Genomic DNA, 20103 nt, shown 5'->3' with positions numbered 1-20103 from the left:
AGTCTGGCAGTTCCTCAAAACGTTAAACATAGAATTACCACATGACCAAGCAATTCCACTCCTAGGTGTATACCCATGAGAAATAAAAACATGTCTACACAAAAACTTGTACATACATGTTCAGAGCAACATTATTCATAACAGCCCAAAAAGAAATAACCCAAATGTCCATCAACTGATGAATGGATAAATAAAATGTGATATGTCCCTCTAATAGAATATTATTCAGCAATAAAAACAATTAAGTACTGATACATGCTACAACATGGATAGACCTTGAAAACACTATGCTAAGTGAAAAAAGCCAGACATAAATGGCCACATATTGTATGATTCCATTTATATGAAATATCTAGACTAGGCAAATCCACAGAGAAATGGATTGCTGGTTGCCTAAGTCTGGGGGAATTGGGAGGAAATGAGGAGTGATAGCTAATGCATACAGGTTTCTTTGGGTTGGGTGGGTGATGAAAATATTGTAAAATTAACTGTGGTAAAATGGTTACACTCTGTAAATTCACTCTGCATATGTGTTAAAACCTGCTGAATTGTATACTTTAAGTGGGTGAATTGCATTGTATGTGAATTATATCTCAGTAAAGCTGCAATTAAAATGACACCTGAAAACTGAACAGCTACACGTAAAAGAATGAAACTAGAACATTCTCTAACACCATACACAAAAATAAACTCAAAATGGATTAAAGATCTAAATGTAAGGCCAGACACTATAAAACTCTCAGAAACATAGGCAGAACAGTCTCTGACATAAATTGCAGCAAGATCTTTTTCGATCCACCTCTGAGAGTAATGAAAATAAAAATAAACAAATGGGACCTAATTAAACTTAAAAGCTTTTACACTTTGAAGGAAACCATCAATAAAACAAAAAGAAAACCCACAGAATGGGAGAAAATATTTGCAAACGAAGCAGCTGACAAGGGATTAATCTCCAAAATATACAAAAAGCACATGCAGTTCAATATCAAAAAAACAAACAACCCAATCAAAAAATGGGCAGAAGATCTAAATACACATTTCTCCAAAGAAGACATACAGATGGCCAAGAGGCACATGAAAAGCCGCTCAACATCACTAATTATTAGAGAAATGCAAATCAAAACTACAATGGAGGTATCACCTCACACTGGTTAGACTGGCCATCATCAAAAAAATCTACAAACAACAAATGCTGGCGAGGGTGGGGAGAAAAGGGAACCCTCTTACACTGTTGGTGGGAATGTAAATTGGTACAGCCACTATGGAGAACAGTATGGAGGTTCCTTAAAAAACTAAAAATAGAGCTACCATATGATCCAGGAGTCCCACTCCTGGGCATATATCCAGAGAAAACCATAATTCAAAAAGACACATGTACCCCGATGTTCACTGCAGCACTATTTACAATAACCAGGACATGGAATCAACCTAAATGTCCATCAATGGAGGAATGGATAAAGAAGATGTAGTGTGTACATACACACACACACACACACACACACACACACACACACACACACAATGGAATATTACTCAGCCATAAAAAAGAATGAAAAATGCCATTTGCAGAGACGTGGTTGGACCTAGAGATTGTCATAGTGAAGTAAGTCAGACAAAGAGACAAATATCATATTGCTTATATGTAGAATCTAAAAAATGGTACAAAGGAACCTATTTACAAAACAGAATAGAGTCACAGATGTAGAAAACAAACTTGTGGTTACCAGGGAGGGTAAGGGAGGGAAGGATAAATTGGGAGACTGGGTTTGACATATACACACTACTATATGTAGAACAGATAACAGATAACTAATAAGAACCTACTGAATAGCACAGGGAACTCTATTCAATACTCTGTAATGACCTATATGGGAATAAAATCTAAAAACGAGTGGATATATGTGTATGTATAACCAACTCACTTTGCTGCACAGCAGAAATGAACACAACATTGTAAATCAACTATACTCCAATAAAAAATTAATTTAAAAAAAGACATCTGTTTTTCCAATCATCTAGCCTAGTTTAGTACCTTTAATAGCTCTATCCTTGCCCAATGAGACGAGATAAAATCCCACTGCCCAACTACCCTACTTTCCTTCAAACCTTCTAAGTTTAGCCTGGTTATCTGATCTCCATTCTCATAGCTTCTTATTGAATTTGCCATCTCTGACCCGTATGGACTGATGACTCATTTACATAGAAAGCTGAGGTTTGGTCAACGTCCTGTGACAGCATCTCTGGGATAAACCTAGGATGCCGCACAGCCTCTGTACCCTGAGCTCAGGCCACGCCCAGGTGTCGCAGGATGGGATCAGATGCAAACCATCTTTAGGCCAAGGCTGATGTGTCCACTGCACTTGGCCACCTCTCTGTGAGTCCATTTTCTTTAATTCCTCTCGTTCTCATTTCCATTTTCCATCTCTTTAAAATAATAAGCATGTAATATTTTAAACTGTCAATATAAACTAATAAGATAAACTATTTTAAACAAAGTGTCAACAAATGCCCTTTGAAATCTTAACACCTATGCCCAACTTTATATCTTATTTGTAAAAGTCCAGTGGCCAGCGTTTGAAACAAGCTTCCTAATGTTGGGTAAGGTGAAGAGAAGGGGAAGTGAGTTGTCTGACTGTGGAAGGGAGGGGTGACTTGCTCTCCAGGACTGGGGAGAAGTGGGGGGTGGCAGACAAGGGAGCCCCCAAAGTGGTCATTCTAGGGCAGCAAGACATGCTCACAGCTGACACTAATTTTGACCACTCTCTTGTATAGTGAGAAAAATAACTGCTTCCAGAACACCAAGGTTTGGGTCCTAGAAATAAGGATTACATCAAAACTTTCTATAAGAGCAATTTCGTCTTACAGACAAATATATAACGTCACAGCCCATCTTCTTGATATTCAACAATACCTCCGACCCAGAATGTATAACAGATGCCGAGAGCTGTTTTTCTCAAAAGGGACTCACACTAAGCATTACATTCAATGTAGTTGCCAAATATGACTGTGTTTGTTTTCAAAGCCTCTTTGTGCTTTTTTTCCCTGTAAGGTTGTAAGCCTGAGCAATCAGTAATAGGACTTAAACTCCCAGCCTTCTTTACACAAAGCCCAGCACAAATTTTTTGTGTTTTGAGACACACATTCTGGTGACCATGCAATTTGCAAACCAAGTTCCTACATTTGATTTAATTCACAACTTCACTTTAAAAGGGTCTAAAAAATTGATATATCCATAAAGGAAATGTGTCATGGAATTAGCCTGACCTTCTGCCTCTACAGAAATGTAACATTTGTTTTCCTCTTTCTGGGGTTAGAGTTAATGTATTCCATAATTAGGCACACGTTCAGCAAAGCATTCAGAGTCTGTTCGCAGAAGTGGTGGGCATGAGAAAGCACCTCTCAGATTGGCTGCTGGGGGTGCGTAACTGGCTGGCTGCGGCTGCGTCCTCTGACGCCACCACCTTGCTGGGGCTCCTCCCACGCCTCCCCGAGGCTGCGTCCAGCCAATGACTGAGCACAGCAGGGTAGCCACGCCCCCCAGACCAGGCGTGGCGCTCCTCAGCCAGGGAACTCCAGCTCGAGGACTTATCCTTGAACTCGCTGAAACAGGCTCAGAACTGCACTGCAGTCCAAGACCTCCCTTCCTTCCTTCCCTCTCCCATCTCAGGGGTGAGACGTGCATTTTAATCTGATGGCTCTCCCAGCCTCATCCAGTTCCCTCCCTGTTTTCCCCCACAGGTATTTCACCCAACAAATCTCATACATCTGTTCCCACGTTGGCGTCTGCTTCTCAGAGAACCCAGACTAATGCAATACACACTACTGAATATCTAGATCGATGTAAATAAGTAAAAATGACTCCATGTTCAATCTGTACCTTTGGGCCTATGTAAGAACCACATTGTTATCATTCTTTAGGGGAAAAAAATCTCCCTTTTGGGGGAAAAAATAAGAAGCTATAGATCAAATTTTGTTACCGATCATCCAGACTATACTTTTAATAATATATTGCTTCTGTTTTAAACATCTGAAGAAGTTTCTAGCAACTTAAATAAGAAGCGACTCACACATGTGATCATGGGCTTATAAAACACAACATACTGACAACTTGCAGAAAAGGAAATGGAGTTAGACAACGTCTACATTCTTACTTTTCTGGGGGTGTAAGGAAGAGCGCCATATGCTCCTGTTCAGAGGAAGTCCATTCTGAATGCTTTTCACTGATCAATTTATTTAAACCGATGGGTAGATCAGATGCCAAACTCAGACTGCACAGCTTACTGAGATTTCAGAGTCAAATCCATAGAGTTCCCGACTTAGGATAAAACTCAAATACCGGGACTTCCCTGGTGGCACAGTGGTTAAGAATCCACCTGCCAATGCAGGGGACACGGGTTCAAGCCCTGATCTGAGAAGATCCCACATGCCGCGGAGAAACTAAGCCCGTGCACCACAACTACTGAGCCTGCGCTCCAGAGCCCGTGAGCCACAACTACTGAGCCCGTGTACCACAACTACTGAAGCCAGCGTGCCTAGAGCCCGTGCTCTGCAACAAGAGAAGCCACCGCAATGAGAAGCCCGCGCACCACAACGAACAGTAGCCCCCGCTCGCCGCAACTAGAGAAAGCCCGCGCGCAGCAACGAAGACCCAATGCAGCTTAAATAAATAAATAAAATTTAAAAACACTCAAATACCATCGATGTTGCATTTCAATGAAAACAATATAATCTAAGACGTGTTTGTTGGTCTGTGATCGGAATTCACGCTTTTTCCGGCAGAAATACAAAACCCAGGAGATAGAAGCACATACTACAAGCACACGAAGGACACAGAAAGGCTCCTTGATGCAGCCAAAGGACTTCCTCAGGACAATGAGGCCTTAGAAGCTTAGCTGTACTCAGATTATCCACCCCCTGAGAAGTAGGCCCTGTCCTTGGATTTTTGCACACTCACCAGTCAGAGGCCCCTGCCCTTGAATCTATGGGAACCACATGACCAATCGGAAACCAAGGTTTGAGTCCAGCAGGGTTGAGATGGGGCCACTTCTCTTTTGTCCTGTGAATTTTTTTCATGATAAAAAAAAAAAAAGCTGAAGAAAAATTTTTCTTCCTGAACCTAAAATTATTAGTCTAATTTGGATAAAGAAATATAGGGGGAAATAAAGTACGGGGAAAACAGGCAGATGGAGATATGTTTAGAGTAAAAAGAAAGAACTATGCCACTCTGCTCTCCCCACCACACACACACACACACACACACACACACACACACACAAAATCAATGCCTTCTGATACAGACTTCGGGCAATTTACCAGTAGTGGTACCCATTCATCCATTTCCATTTCCCATATCAACTCCCAACAAAAAATAACCTGTTTTTAAAACACTAAGCAAAACTCTGTTTTGAGCAGTATTCCACTATAACCTGCCTATTTTACCTTAATCTTTGGACCTTAAGTGGTTAAGTTCTCTGTCCTGGTAAAGCTAGGATGGAACAATGAGATGATGCAGTCATCAGTTAGAGGAGTCAAAAGAGCCAACCAATCACAGCTGGCTGGACAGCATCAAGCCAAATCTGACATTCAAGGATCTTATTTTCCCTAACAGGTAATTTTAGCCGCAAAAAGTTATACTTTATATTTTCATCAATTCTTTGCTTATAATACAAATCCACTTACAATGCATACATACTAGGAAAGCAAGAAGTCAGGCCAGCAAGAAGTTTGACAGGATGGGAGAATCCAAGTACAGCAAACTTCCAATGAGCCGCAATCTAGGACGGGGCTGGATCTTGCACAACAACTAGGGGCGCCAAGATACAATGCAAACTGCAGCCCATGGCCCAGACCCAAGAGCTGAGGGACGGACAGGAGGCTGTTGCTTCTGCCCCTCCAGTTCCCCCTGCTCCCTGGATTACTGAAGACGGGGGTGATGATATTACACCTTTAGTACAATGCTCCCAAACTCCTATCAACCATGCCAGCCTGGGGGAAGAAAACAAGGGACTCCTGGAGTCACAGCAAAGAAAGTACATGTTTCCACCAGGCTTCCTAGGGCTGCAAATGAAGGCAATGGAAACTCCTCTGGACTCACTTCAGAGTTCACTGGTATCTGTTCACACCCATCTAATCGCTATACTTTGGCACTCAACAACAACAAAATCACCAGCTCTCCGTTTTAACAGGAACCCACCAAATATACTTGGTATAACTTATACTCATGTCCTCAGAATTAAATTCCAAGTGATGGTGCTAATGACTGAAAAGCTGGCAGCAGACTGAAGGAGAAACATGAAATACGCTAATCTGGAAATCTCTTTGCAAATCTCTTCTTTTGTTCATATTATAGAACCCAGTTATTTGCACATACTGGGCTGGTTAGATGGAGTGATCAGGATATCATAAACCAACAGAGGAAAACATCTCGCCTGGAACAATAGGGCAATGATTGGGATGTGGGCAAGTGATACTTCTAGAATGCCCAACAGGATAACCAGGAACACAAACGGCTATTGTTCCACTGGTGTAGGCTGCAGTTCACCATGATATGCATGCATAGTATGCATTCAAATATATTTAAATAACATTTAGAATTTATTATTATAATCATATAAAATAATAAAACAATGATTAAAATCACCAATAAAGACCACCCCCCCAACCCCAGACAGAATCACTGTCTCACCATTTATTATTTCCTTCCACTCTTTTTTCTACACATGTCCACATTCATAAAAATGGAATCTTAATACACGTATTTGTTTTGTGGTTTTGATTTTCCATTATATTGTAAGCATTTTCCAATGTCATTAAATATTCTTTGAAGATATCATTTTTAATGGATGTATATTAGTACCATAATTTAATCATTCACCTCTTTTGGACCAATTAGGAGCTTGCAATTTTGCACTATTATCGACAACAGTTGAACACGTTTATGAATAAATTTGATTTCCTTAAGGTAATTCAGTTCCTAGGAATTTATCCTATTATAGGATATAAACTTTAAAAAAATTCTTGCTTAAAATTTATGGCTAACTTGCCTTCCAGAACGGTTGTACCAATTTATACTCCCACTAGCAGCGTATGAGTTCTCATTTCATAATGTTTTCAAAAACACATGGGTAACCCAAATTGCCAACATGATGGGAGAGCAATTATCTGCCTGAATCTGGCCTCGCCTGCAAAAGGAATTAAGGTTCCTTCTTGCTTCTTCCCTCAGAAGAAAACTCGATTTGCACCCTTCTGTGAGCAAAAAGGAATCCGTTCACTATCACCAACTTAAAAGGAATCAAGTATCAGCTTTATTACAAGCAGTTGTTGAGCTTTCCCGGGGAGAACAGTAAATGTTCCAGTATTGTTAATAACCCATATTCACAGAGAAAACACGGAGGACACTGGCTTCTACATGTATTGATACAAACTACATTAGCAGCACAAATAAAAGTGTATCTTGTGTGTCATCCTCACCATTAACATCAGTCTTGATTACTTTCAGAATGGTAAATAAAACTGCGAGCCCCAGAATCATCTGAAGTACAAGTTTATGTGCTCCCCCCAAATTAAAAACATATATACGTCATTGGACACAAACACTGACATGATCCAATCCTGTTCAATTCCTGTCTGTGCTCTTACTCTAAATAAGTATGTTAAGCACATAGGTTCACATGCATGCTCAAAAGAGAATAGCTATCACATCAGGCTGCTTTAAAACGCCAAGTTCAACTTCAAATCACTGCTTGATTCCTCAACAAAATCCTAAATAAGATTTTTAGGCTAAAATAAATAGTAGTGTTAAACAAATTCCATTCTGAAGGAGAACTGGTGGTTGCTTGCATGTTCTTAATGAGACTAGACACTGGAAAAGAATCTCTCTTATTGACCATTTGTGATTTAAAACATCTTGTCAATTTCAGTAAGTACCCCTCCATTTATGTTTCTGACATTATCCAAGAAGATGGATTTATATCAGTGAGGCATTGTGCATTTATGGTGACAGGAAAAAAAATAATGCTGCTGCTTAATAATGCCCTATAATTTTTTTAAAAAAGACATACCCTCCAAGAACTGGATAAAGTATGGTCACTCCACAATCAGGGATCTAAATCACATTCTACTTACAGGAGCAGACACATTTTTGTTGTATCCTTTCCCAAACAAAAGTGTCCTTTCTCATTCAAACAGTCTACACTTTTGTGTGTAAAGTCAGAGATTTCTTAATACAAGGAGATCCAAAAAATGCCAGAGAACAAACATCACCTAAGGAAATTTATCATGACTATGCCTATGCCACTGAAAGTGGAATGGACAGGAACTGATTTCCATCCTCCCCTGCTGTCAAACCCCAAATCCACCCCATTTCATAAGCATATGATTTATGCTTTCAAAAGAAAGCTGGAGTAGCAATTCTCATATCAGACAAAATAGACTTTAAAATAAAGACTATTACAAGAGACAAAGAAGGGCATTACATACTAATCAAGGGACCAATCCAAGACACAATTGTAAATATTTATGCACCCAGCATAGGAGCACCTCAATGCATAAGGCAAATGCTAACAGCCATAAACGGGGAAATCGACAGTAACACAATCATAGTAGGGGACTTTTAACACCCCACTTTCACCAATGGACAGATCATCCAAAATGAAAATAAATAAGAAAACACAAGCTTTAAATCATACATTAAAAAAGATGGACTTCATTGATATTTATAGGACATTCCATCCAAACACAACAGAATACACTTTCTTCTTAAGTGCTCATGGAACATTCTCCAGGATAGATCATATCTTGGGTCACAAATCAAGCCTTGGTAAATTTAGGAAAATTGAAATCGTATCAATTATCTTTTCCGACCACAACGCTATGAGACTAGATATCAGTTACAGGAAAAAAATCCGTAAAAAATACAAACACGTGGAGGCTAAACAATACACTACTAAATAACCAAGAGTTCACTGAAGAAATCAAAGAGGAAATCAAAAAATACCTAGAAACAAATGACAATGAAAAACACGACTACCCAAAACGTATGGGATGCAGCAAAAGCAGTTCTAAGAGGGAAGTTTATAGCAATACAATCCTACCTCAAGAAGTAAGAAAAACCTCAAATAAACAACCTAACCTTACATCTAAAGCAATTAGAGAAAGAAGAACAAAAAAACCCCAAAGTTAGCAGAAGGAAAGAAATCATAAAGATCAGATCAGAAATAAATGAAAAAGAAATGAAGGAAATGATAGCAAAGATCAATAAAACTAAAAGTTGGTTCTGTGAGAAGATAAACAAAATTGATAAACCATTAGCCAGACTCATCAAGAAAAAGGGAGAAGACTCAAATCAATAGAATTAGAAATGAAAAAGGAGAAGTAACAACTGACACTGCAGAAATAAAAAGGATCATGAGAGATTACCACAAGCAACTCTATGCCAATAAAATGGACAACCTCAAAGAAATGGACAAATTCTTAGAAAAGCACAACCTTCTGAGACTGAACCAGGAAGAAATAGAAAATATAAACAGACCAATCACAAGCACTGAAATTGAAACTGTGATTAAAAATCTTCCAACAAACAAAAGCCCAGGACCAGATGGCTTCACATGTGAATTCTATCAAACATTTAGAGAAGAGCTAACACCTATCCTTCTCAAACTCTTCCAAAATATAGCAGAGGGATGAACACTCCCAAACTCATTCTATGAGGCCACCATCACCCTGATACCAAAACCAGACAAAGATGTCACAAACAAAGAAAACTACAGGCCAATATCGCTGATGAACATAGAGGCAAAAATCCTCAACAAAATACTAGCAAAAAGTACCCAACAGCACATTAAAAGGATCATACACCATGATCAAGTGGGGTTTATCTCAGGAATGCAAGGATTCTTCAATATACACAAATCAATCAAAGTGATAAACCATATTAACAAATTGAAGGAGAAAAACCATATGATCATCTCAATAGATGCAGGAAAAGCTTTTGACAAAATTCAACACCCATTTATGATAAAAACTCTCCAGAAAGTAGGCATAGAGGGAACTTACCTCAACATAATAAAGGCCATATATGAGAAACCCAGAGCCAACATCGTTCTCAATGGTGAAAAACTGAAACCATTTCCTCTAAGATCAGGAACAAGACAAGATTGCCCATTCTCACCACTACTATTCAACATAGTTTTGGAAGTTTTAGCCACAGCAATCAGAGAAGAAAAGAAATAAAAGGAATCCAAATAGGAAAAGAAGAAGTAAAACTGTCACTGTTTGCAGATGACATGATACTATACATAAAGAATCCTAAAGATGCTACCAGAAAACTACTAGAGCTAATCAATGAATCTGGTAAAGTAGCAGGATACAAAATTGATGCACAGAAGTCTCTTGCATTCCTGTACACTAATGATGAAAAATCTGAAAGAGAAATTAAGGAAACACTCCCATTTACCATTGCAACAAAAAGAATAAAATACCTAGGAATAAACCTACCTAAGGAGACAAAAGACCTGTATGCAGAAAACTATAAGACACTGATGAAAGAAATTAAAGATGATCCAAGCAGATGGATAGATATACCATGTTCTTGGATTGGAAGAATCAATATTGTGAAAATGACTATACTACCCAAAGCAATCTCCAGATTCAGTGCAATCCCTATCAAACTACCAATGGCATTTTTCACAGAACTAGAACAAAAAATATCACAATTTATATGGAAACACAAAAGACCCCGAATAGCCAAAGCAATCTTGAGAAAGAAAAACAGAGCTGGAGGAATCAGACTTCCTGACTTCAGACTATACTACAAAGCTACAGTAATCAAGACAGTATGGTACTGGCACAAAAAGAGAAATATAGATCAATGGAACAGGATAGAAAGCCCAGAGATAAACCCATGCACATATGGTCACCTTATCTTTGATAAAGGAGGCAAGAATATACAGTGGAGAAAAGAAAGCCTCTTCAATAAGTGGTGCTGGGAAAACTGGACAGCTACATGTAAAAGAATGAAATTAGAACACTCCCTAACACCATACACAAAAATAAACTCAAAATGGATTAAAGACCTAAATGTAAGGCCAGACACTATGAAACTCTTACAGGAAAACACAAGCAGAACACTCCATAACATAAATCACAGCAAGATCCTTTTTGACCCACCTCCTAGAGAAATGGAAATAAAAACAAAAATCAACAAATGAGACCTAATGAAACTTAAAAGCTTTTGCACAGCAAAGGAAACCATAAATAGGACAAAAAGACAACCCTCAGAATGGGAGAATATCTTTATAAATGAAGCAATTGACAAAGGATTAATGTCCAAAATATACAAGCAGCTCATGCAGCTCAATATCAAAAAAACAAACAACCCAATCCAAAAATGGGCAGAAGACCTAAACAGACATTTCTCCAAAGAAGATATACAGATTGGCAACAATCACATGAAAGGATGCTCAACATCACTAATCATTAGAGAAATGCAAATCAAAACTACAATGAGGTATCACTTCACACCAGTCAGAATGGCCATCATCAAAAAATCTACAAACAATAAATGCTGGAGAGGGTGTGGAGAAAACGGAACCCTCTTGCACTGTTGGTGGGAATATAAATTGATACAGCCACTATGGAGAACAGTATGGAGGTTCCTTAAAAAACTAAAAATAGAACTACCATACGACCCAGCAATCCCACTACTGGGCATATACCTTGAGAAGACCATAATTCAAAAATAGTCATGTACCACAATGTTCATTGCAGCTCTATTTCCAATAGCCAGGACATGGAAGCAAGCTAAGTGTCCATCGACAGATGAATGGATAAAGAAGATGTGGCACATATATACAATGGAATATTACTCAGCCATAAAAAGAAACGAAATTGAGTTATTTGCAGTGAGGTGCATGGACCTAGAGACTGTCCTACAGAGTGAAGTAAGTCAGAAAGAGAAAAACAAATACCATATGCTAACACATATATATGGAATCTAAAAAAAAAAAAAAAAAGGTTCTGAAGAACCTAGGGGCAGTACAGGAATAAAGACGCAGAGGTAGAGAATGGACTTGAGGACACGGGGAGGGGGAAAGGTAAGCTGGAATGAAGTGAGAGAGTGGCATGGACATATATACACTACCAAATGTAAAATAGATAGCTAGTGGGAAGCAGCCACATAGCACAGGGAGATCAGCTCGGTGCTTTGTGACCACCTAGATGGGTGGGATAGGGAGGGTGGGAGGGAGATGCAAGAGGGAGGAGATATGGGGATGTATGTATATGTATAGCTGGTTTACTTTGTTATACAGCAGAAACTAACACACCATTGTAAAGCAATTATACTCCAATAAAGATGTTAAAAAATATATTAAAAAAAATCAAGGGATTACAATTAATCCTCTAAAGGACACATGTATGTTATTGTTAAAAATAAAATAAAATTACTTTTAATGCTATAACTTCACGACTATATTGTTATCTTTGTTGCTGCCATATTTTCCATATTTTGTTAGCAATACACATTGTTAAAAAGTAAAGAAGTTTGTGAACATGTTTCAAAAAAATTGAAAAATTATGCCCTACAATCTGGGAGGAAAGGAATAAAGAAAGGAGGCAATTCAAAGAGAAAAAGGTAAAACTGAAAGGACCGAGGGTAAGAGGAACCGATGCCCAAAAAGCCAGTCTTAGACCAAACTACGGTCATGGAAATCCCGATGCAACAGTTTTTGTGTCCCAAACAACACTTTGCCTTCCGAAGCCTCTTCACAGTGGGACAGTTGCACAACTTGCAAAGTTCACACCAATGGGCAGTAATTTGTAGCTCTTTATTTCATTGACTATTCTCTACCAACTCATCCAATGAAAGGCAATTCAACCTGAGAGGAGAACCCGGGCTCTCCCTGACTCCAGGCTGCCTGCGGAGACCAGAACCAAACTCCTAAGGAAGTAACGTGGATAATATACAATGTGTCATGAGGAGTAGCTCTGCTTTAGTACCCATTCCACAAGATTCATAAAAAGTTGTTCCTAAACGAATACCAACAGAGCAATAGAATTTTCACTGATCCACCGTCGTCGTCACCCAGTGACCAGTCAGGAGAGGGGTGGCCCCTAGGTTAAGGCTATGGTAACAGACAAAATTTTTAGAAGAAGTATGGAGACCATTGCCCTTCTCATTGGTAGAAGTCTGGGGGATCTGGGGAGGGGGCCAGGGCAGCCAGGGGGCACTCAAGGGGCTCAGGGTAGCAGCTATTCATCAGCTAGTATGGAAGAATTTTGTATTATTAACCAGTAAGAGATAAACACCAACTCTGTGTTAAGGGCCTTAGAATAGGGGTTGGCAGACTTTTCCTGTAGAGAGCAAGATTGTAAATATTTTGGCTTTTGTGGGTCATATAATTTCTGTCATAACTACTCAGCTCTACCACTGTAGTGCAAAAGCAGCCAGAGACAACACATAAATGAGTAAGTGCCTGGGTATGTTCCAGTGTAACTACAAAAACGGGTGGCCGGACAGATATAGCCCATGGGCCATAGTTTGCAACCCCTGCCTAACAACACAGCAGAGCTCACCGTCCTACAGAGCAATCAAATCTTCAACCTCAACCTCATTAGCACAGTCTTACCAACTGATTGAACGAGCTGCCGATGACTCTTACGTGCATACTTGATCTTTACAGACCCCAAGGGACCGAGTCAAGGGACTCAGCAGTCAAGGGGCTGCTGGACTGAGTCAGCAGTCCAACTGTCCCCACACAAATTAAGATACTCACCCAGAAAAATCTGTAGTGAGAATGCCATAGTGGAAGATGTATATTCGGCTGATGTGGCATATCGTAAGGTAGCCCATCGCTACAAAAAAGGAGTATCTGGAACCAAAAACACAGAGGATCAGATTGTTGAGCACCCACTCAATCAACTTCCTCTTCTTTCTCTCCCTCACCCTCCACGTGCAATTAGTCACAAAGTCCTATCTGGTCCCTCTCCATCCCAGCCCATCCCCTCTCCTCACTTTCACACCCACTGCTCTGAGCCCTTCATCTTTTCTCACCTGGACCACTGCAGTAGTTCTCAACTATGGCAGCATAATGGAATCACCTGGGGAGCACCGGGCCCCACCCCCAGATACTCTGATTTCATTGGGATGGGGTGCACCTAGCAGGTATAATCCCAACGTGCAGCCAGAGCTGGGAACCGCTGGCCTGTAAGGTCCTTCACTCAGATTCTCCTCTTCACAAACCATCCTGTTTACACAATGATCTTCCTAAAATACAAACCATCATCATACTGCCAACCACTCCCTTCCCGAAACACTTTGTTCTCTTGGCTTCCATTCTCCTTGTTTCCTTCCCAGCTCTCTGGTCAATTCTTCCAAGGCTCTTGCTCAGCTCATCTTCCTCCATCGACTCCTTAGGTGTTAGCATTCCCAGTGGTCTGCTTAGGACCCTCCCTGCTGATGCCTGAGGCTTCAATTACCTCCTACTCATGTTCACTTCCCGGCCTCCTTCAGAGACTGGTCCTGACCATCCTCTAGTATAAACCCCCAATGCACACACACACACCATTCAGAACATTCATCAACTTGTACACATAAAGATAGGTGACAATCTGATTAACTATCGTCTCCCTTACAAGCCTAAAAGCTCCATGAAAGCAAGGATGGTCATGTGTGTTTCATTCACCACTGCCACCTACTGTGCATTGAGTGAACAAACAATAAATGAATGTTACTGGTCTTAAAAGTCTCCAGTGGATCCCACTATCTAATCACATCAAAACTCCTGAACACAGTATCCAAGGGGCTTCGTGTGCTAAGCTCTACTTTTCCTTCTGGACTCATCTCCAGCCACGTTCCATGTCCACCCTGTGTTAAAGCACAGTGGACTGCCCCCTTTCCACAATTACATCCTGCATTTTCAGGCCAGGAATCTTTCTCCTTCCTCTGCCTGCAACTCTTTGCTCCCTCCTATGGTCTATCTGGAAACTAACTATCTAATGAGGCTCAGCTCCAACGTCACCTGGCATGGTCTTGCTCTATCCATCCCACCCCCATTCCCAACACAATTCACTGCTCCACTGCCTGTATTTCTCTAGTGCTACATGCTAACATATATAATTATAATGTTAAAATCATACATATGGATCTATTTCCCCAACTCTGAGCTTTCATTTTTCTCCATCTCAGGAAAAAAAATCTGTATCCTATAGAGTTGTCCTAGAAAGAATATATTAGCAATAATGATAGGAAATATTAAATGTAATAGTATATTAAGTGATATACTAAATAAGAGTCTATAGAGCAAAATAATGAAACATAATATATTTATGAGTGCTCAGCCTAGCACCTGGCACCAAGCAAGTACTCCAAAATTGGAAACTGCATCACCAAGTTCCCACATGAGGCCTTCCATCCCAGGAGATACTATATTCTGTTCCAGTTGGTTCATATGAGGTAAGTGACCACCTGTGATTTCTGCCCAACAGAGTGGCTTGGGAAGGAAACAGAAACGGTACCCCAAGAACTCTCTAGATAAATCCTGAATAACAACAATCAGTCCTGAAATGGGTTAGTTCCACATAGCTGCAAATATTAACTGTCCCCTCCTATTCCCAGCTATGCATAGGACAGGACTCATAACTCGGTGAAAGGAAGAGGAAAACAATTCACAAAGAACCCAGAAATCCTGGTCTTGAAGAGAACTTAAGCTCAAACCACCACAAACCCTACATTTCATAGGCAGGAAACCTGACATGCAAAGAAGCTGCCTGGCTTTTCCAAACCCACACTGCTGGAAAGAGCCAGGTTTCCTGACTCCAGCTTCGTTTTCTTTCCCAGAGGCAATAGGAAACAACTTCCATCCATCGGGAAATGTGAACCACTCCCTATTTCTGCAGTATTGGCAACCACACAAGCAACGAAAGAGGGGAAGAACTTGTTCTGGCATTTTTTCTTTGCGGTCTTATGACATGGCTCTCTGCTACCACAACATTATTTTGGGGAAACAGTCAGAGCCTGTCTGTAAAGGTCTCTGCCAAAGCTGGAAGATTCCACTCCTGGCCGGAGACTAACACAGAGAACCTGGAAATGCAGCTTGACCCTCTGCAAAACAGACTGCACCTCACCAACATCACACAAGTGTGGGGAAAGCTGACAAATTACAACTGGAAAGGTAGTTGGAAATGTGCTCTAGAGATGCAACAACACTTCTATAAATCATTTAATTGCTTCCAACATCAAGTGCAGGAAAAGCCAGGCATCTTTACCTCTCAGTGAAAAAAGCATTTTGTCATAATACGAAGCATTTCCAAAACCCATTCGTACCAAATTATAGAAATACGGATTTCCTATTTCCCTTCTGAAGGAATGACTCTATCCCCTTCAAGGAGGGCACTTAGAAGAGAGATGATTAGAATTCAAATTTCCAGAGCTCCTTTGAATACAAAGTTGAATGACTATCCAAGTTAAAAGCAGGCAAAAATATTTTCCCTTACAAATCAGAAATTTATTGGAAGTAATTACAAGATTATACACTCAAAAATTAAATTACAGTACTTTTAAGAAGGAAGACAATTGTGCTAATAGTCTTATTAATCAAAGAACTTTCTGAGGCTGAAATAAGGCATCTGCTTTTTAAGAGAAGCCATCAGAAAGGAAGCCATAGAAGGGTGAAGCTCTTTTCAAGTATATTCAGTCATTCTATAAATATTTATTGAGCCTTTATTTGTGCCAGGTATTGTTCTAGGCTCTGAGGCTATAACAGTGAACAGGAGAGAAAAGTCTTTGTTCCCACAGAGCTTCCATTCCAGTGTTACTGAGAGGCTGAATTATTTCTGAGGTTTCAGAAAGACCATGGGAAACAGAGACAGTGCAAAACAGCTATTCCAGGTATCTCCCTGGATTGTTCAAGCGTGTAGCCTTCAAGGGAGAATTAAATTACTTCTGCACTTTGAAGTCAAAATAGCATAGTAAGAATATTTCTTCCTTTTCTTTAACACTTATTGGACATATGTAAAGTATACAAAATTTTGACCTATTTCATACTCAGAAAACCTCAGCCAAGTTCAAGATAACAGACATATCCATCACCCCCCAGGTTGCTTCATGCCTCTTGTGGTTCCTTTCACATCTCCCTGAGCCATCTCACCCCTGGTTACCTCTGATCTGATTTCTGTCACTACAGATTAGCTTGCATTTTTGAGAACAGAATTTGTGGGTCCTCCTTCATTCAGCACACTGATTTTGAGATTGATCCATGGCATTGTGTGTAGCAATCATTCATTCTTTTCTATTGCTGAGTAGTATTCCAGAGTGTGACCATCTGGGTTGCTTCCAGGTTGGTGCTATCACAAATGAGGCTGCCTAATTCTGACAAACTCTCTTTCACCTGAGTCCCAATTCACATCACACTTTTTTTCCGTAAAGCTTTCTCTGAAGACTCCTAGCATTTAAGGTTTCCCATCCCTCCTTTCTGATATCCCAGAGCACTTAGGATACGCCACATGTGGCAAATGGGGAGGGCATCCCTTCATCCTAGAAATATATTTCAAAGATCATGAAAAGCCTCACCTTGCATCATTCATTCCCAGGGTCTTACCTGTGAACATTGGATGCGCTTGCAGTGACCATGATTCCATAGCACATTAACACCAGCACAAAAAGATGCACAGAGTACCTGTAGACCATCATGGGGAGGAAAGGGAAACACTGAATATATTTCATATTAACATACCTCTTGGCCACCCACACTGCACCTCCACCTCCACTCCCACAAAAAAGCAAGTGATCAGTTACCCCATGTTTATGTAGGAGAAAATAAATCAAGTATTTTTGTTCTATGTAATTAAGATACTGTATGACACTAGGAAGGCATGACATAGTCTGCCCACTGCAGTGAAGAGAGTTCTTTCTTTCAATTTTAAAGTATCAAGACCAAAACTGAGCTGCCCCAGATACCAAAATACTCACCATCCTTTCTCAAATTTTCACTGAAGGAGGAAGAGCCATAATCTACTACCCTGAACAAAGTCACAAATTCCCTTAAGTTGTACTTCTAGAAATGTTCATTCCTAAAACTTCTTCCCCAAGAAGTACCCCTCCCAGGGGATTTGCCCAGCTTTCCTAGTAGAGAGTCTTAGACCACAGGCTTTCTCTGTTAAAGAATGACACATTCCCTAACACCAGCACGAAAACTATTGTTCTACTCTAAATGCAGGATTAACACCAGTATCTCTAACAGTGATGCAAGAAAAACACCAATATCTACAACAGTTAGGAAAGGTCCCTCGTTGGGAAAATTAAACCTCAGAACATTCCATTTACATGACCCAGGGTGAGATCAGCAGAAGTCTTAATTTTAAGAAAAATTCACTGAATTGATTTCTAATAGAGTCCGTTTATTGGTTCCAGTTTCTTACAGTAAATGGAGATTTCTCAACATCCCCAACATTTTAGAATACGAGTAAATATCATTTTTTTTTCCTTAGTGCCTGGGAAATGCCAAGAATATCGCTACAAAACCAAATGATAAATATTAGAATTCAAGAGGCTCATACTCACCAGCCAAAACAAAAGATGACAAAATAGATGCCAAAAATGGTGGCAAACACATGCCGGACATCAGGACTGGTTTTACCAGGACTCAAGTAGCTGCGGAACCAGAAAGCAGCAAACAAAGCAAAGAGCTGGCATGTCACAAAATTCACCTGTATGGGGAAAAAAAGAGAGAATCGAGACTTTTACTGTTTGGCCTGTGTGTGAGTTTTCCCTACTTCTTTCAGATTCTACGTCAAGGTGCATCTCAGACTTGGATGTTTTCCTCAGTAGAGCATTCGTTTGGAGGAGGTGCGAGAGACTGAAAAGATAACCATACCCTCATCTGGTATAAGAAGTGACAAGCCCAAAACTTTCTTCTCCAATCTCTGAGACTAGCCAAAGCTGCTTTCCCACCAACAAACCGGAGACTTTCTATTGGAAGGGGCCTTATCAGACTGTGAGATCACTTTGCTGGGTGTCTTCCCCTCCCCCACCACCCAGCTTTATGTTCTTCTCGAGATGCAGATGAATCAAATCCATGAGGCTTCCCTCATTGGTACCTCAGAAAACAAGTGCTTCTCCAAAACAATCATCAGCTGTTTTCTGAGTCTAATTTTTCTCATTTTAAATTAACACGAAATAAGCAAGAACATTGCTCAAATCCAAGGTGCACCACTAAAGACCCACAAAGTAAGAACCAGCTCTGCATTGAACTTTCAACACCAAAACTATCCAGTTATGCAAAATAGGCACCACATCTCCTTAGAAAAATCTCAGTGATCTCTCTCTCAAAAATATTTTACCTAAAAGAAACTGTAAAATAATTCCCCAATACCCTTAGAAAAGATCAGCTGATTTAACACAAAACCAAAATACATTAAGTGGTTTAACCATTAATTAACATTGGAAAAGCAGTTTAAGCTTTTCAGAGTATTCAGAATGAAAACCTCGGTATCAATTTGCTTCTAGAACGGACGGAGAATATGAGTATCTGAATAAACCCTCAACTTCAGCCTCGAGAGTTTTTCATGCTACAAAATACTGTGGCTGTTAGTGAAATTCATCAGGGTTTGCTCCAAGGTAGGGCTGGAAGTAGCCAACGTCAGCTCCACCCAAGTTCATTTGTTTTCCCAATAACAAGAATACTTTAAACTCCTTATAATTCACAGAAAATAACACTTTCAGAGAATTTTTTGTTTTTAAAGTTGACTGTGCTGAGTTTCCCCTCTATTTGGAGATCACTCTTCACCAGTCTTTCCAAAAACTTATTCCTACTACTGCCCATGCTCAATTTCTACCTTCAAAGACAGGAGGTGAACAGGGATCCTATCCTGCATGATGTGGTCATATCTCTTTATAGCCGAAATGCACAACCAACAACACACACACACATACACACATACACAAATAGAAAAATAACTGTCTTAGCAAGGTTCAGAATGTAAAGGAACTGGCAACTAGAAAGTCAAAGTTATGATTATTTGTAGACGATCAGTCACACATTCTTTCATTCTCTCAGCCTGCAGACCAGCCCATGGCGAGAGCGGAACATAGTTACTCAGAAGAGCAAG

General features: G+C 40.0%; 1 protein-coding gene across 4 annotated transcripts in view; it reads right to left on the bottom strand.

The window, feature by feature from the left end:
- The window catches only part of MBOAT1 (membrane bound O-acyltransferase domain containing 1), a 108563-nt gene that overhangs the window by 32407 nt on the left and 56053 nt on the right, over positions 1-20103 (bottom strand). For 3 of the 4 annotated variants that reach the window (XM_057555322.1, XM_007197152.2, XM_007197151.2), the window contains exons 2-4: positions 18557-18702; positions 17595-17672; positions 13773-13868 (exon numbers count right to left, since the gene is read on the bottom strand). In XM_057555322.1, coding sequence (XP_057411305.1) covers positions 13773-13868; positions 17595-17672; positions 18557-18702 — 320 coding nt within the window. The remainder of the gene's footprint in view (positions 1-13772; positions 13869-17594; positions 17673-18556; positions 18703-20103) is intronic. The other variant, XM_007197153.2, reaches the window with a different exon arrangement.

The sequence above is a fragment of the Balaenoptera acutorostrata genome, chromosome 10 (genome assembly GCF_949987535.1).
Source record: "Balaenoptera acutorostrata chromosome 10, mBalAcu1.1, whole genome shotgun sequence".
NCBI classification, from domain to species: Eukaryota; Metazoa; Chordata; class Mammalia; order Artiodactyla; family Balaenopteridae; genus Balaenoptera; species Balaenoptera acutorostrata.
This window is presented reverse-complemented; position numbering and strand designations above follow the sequence as displayed.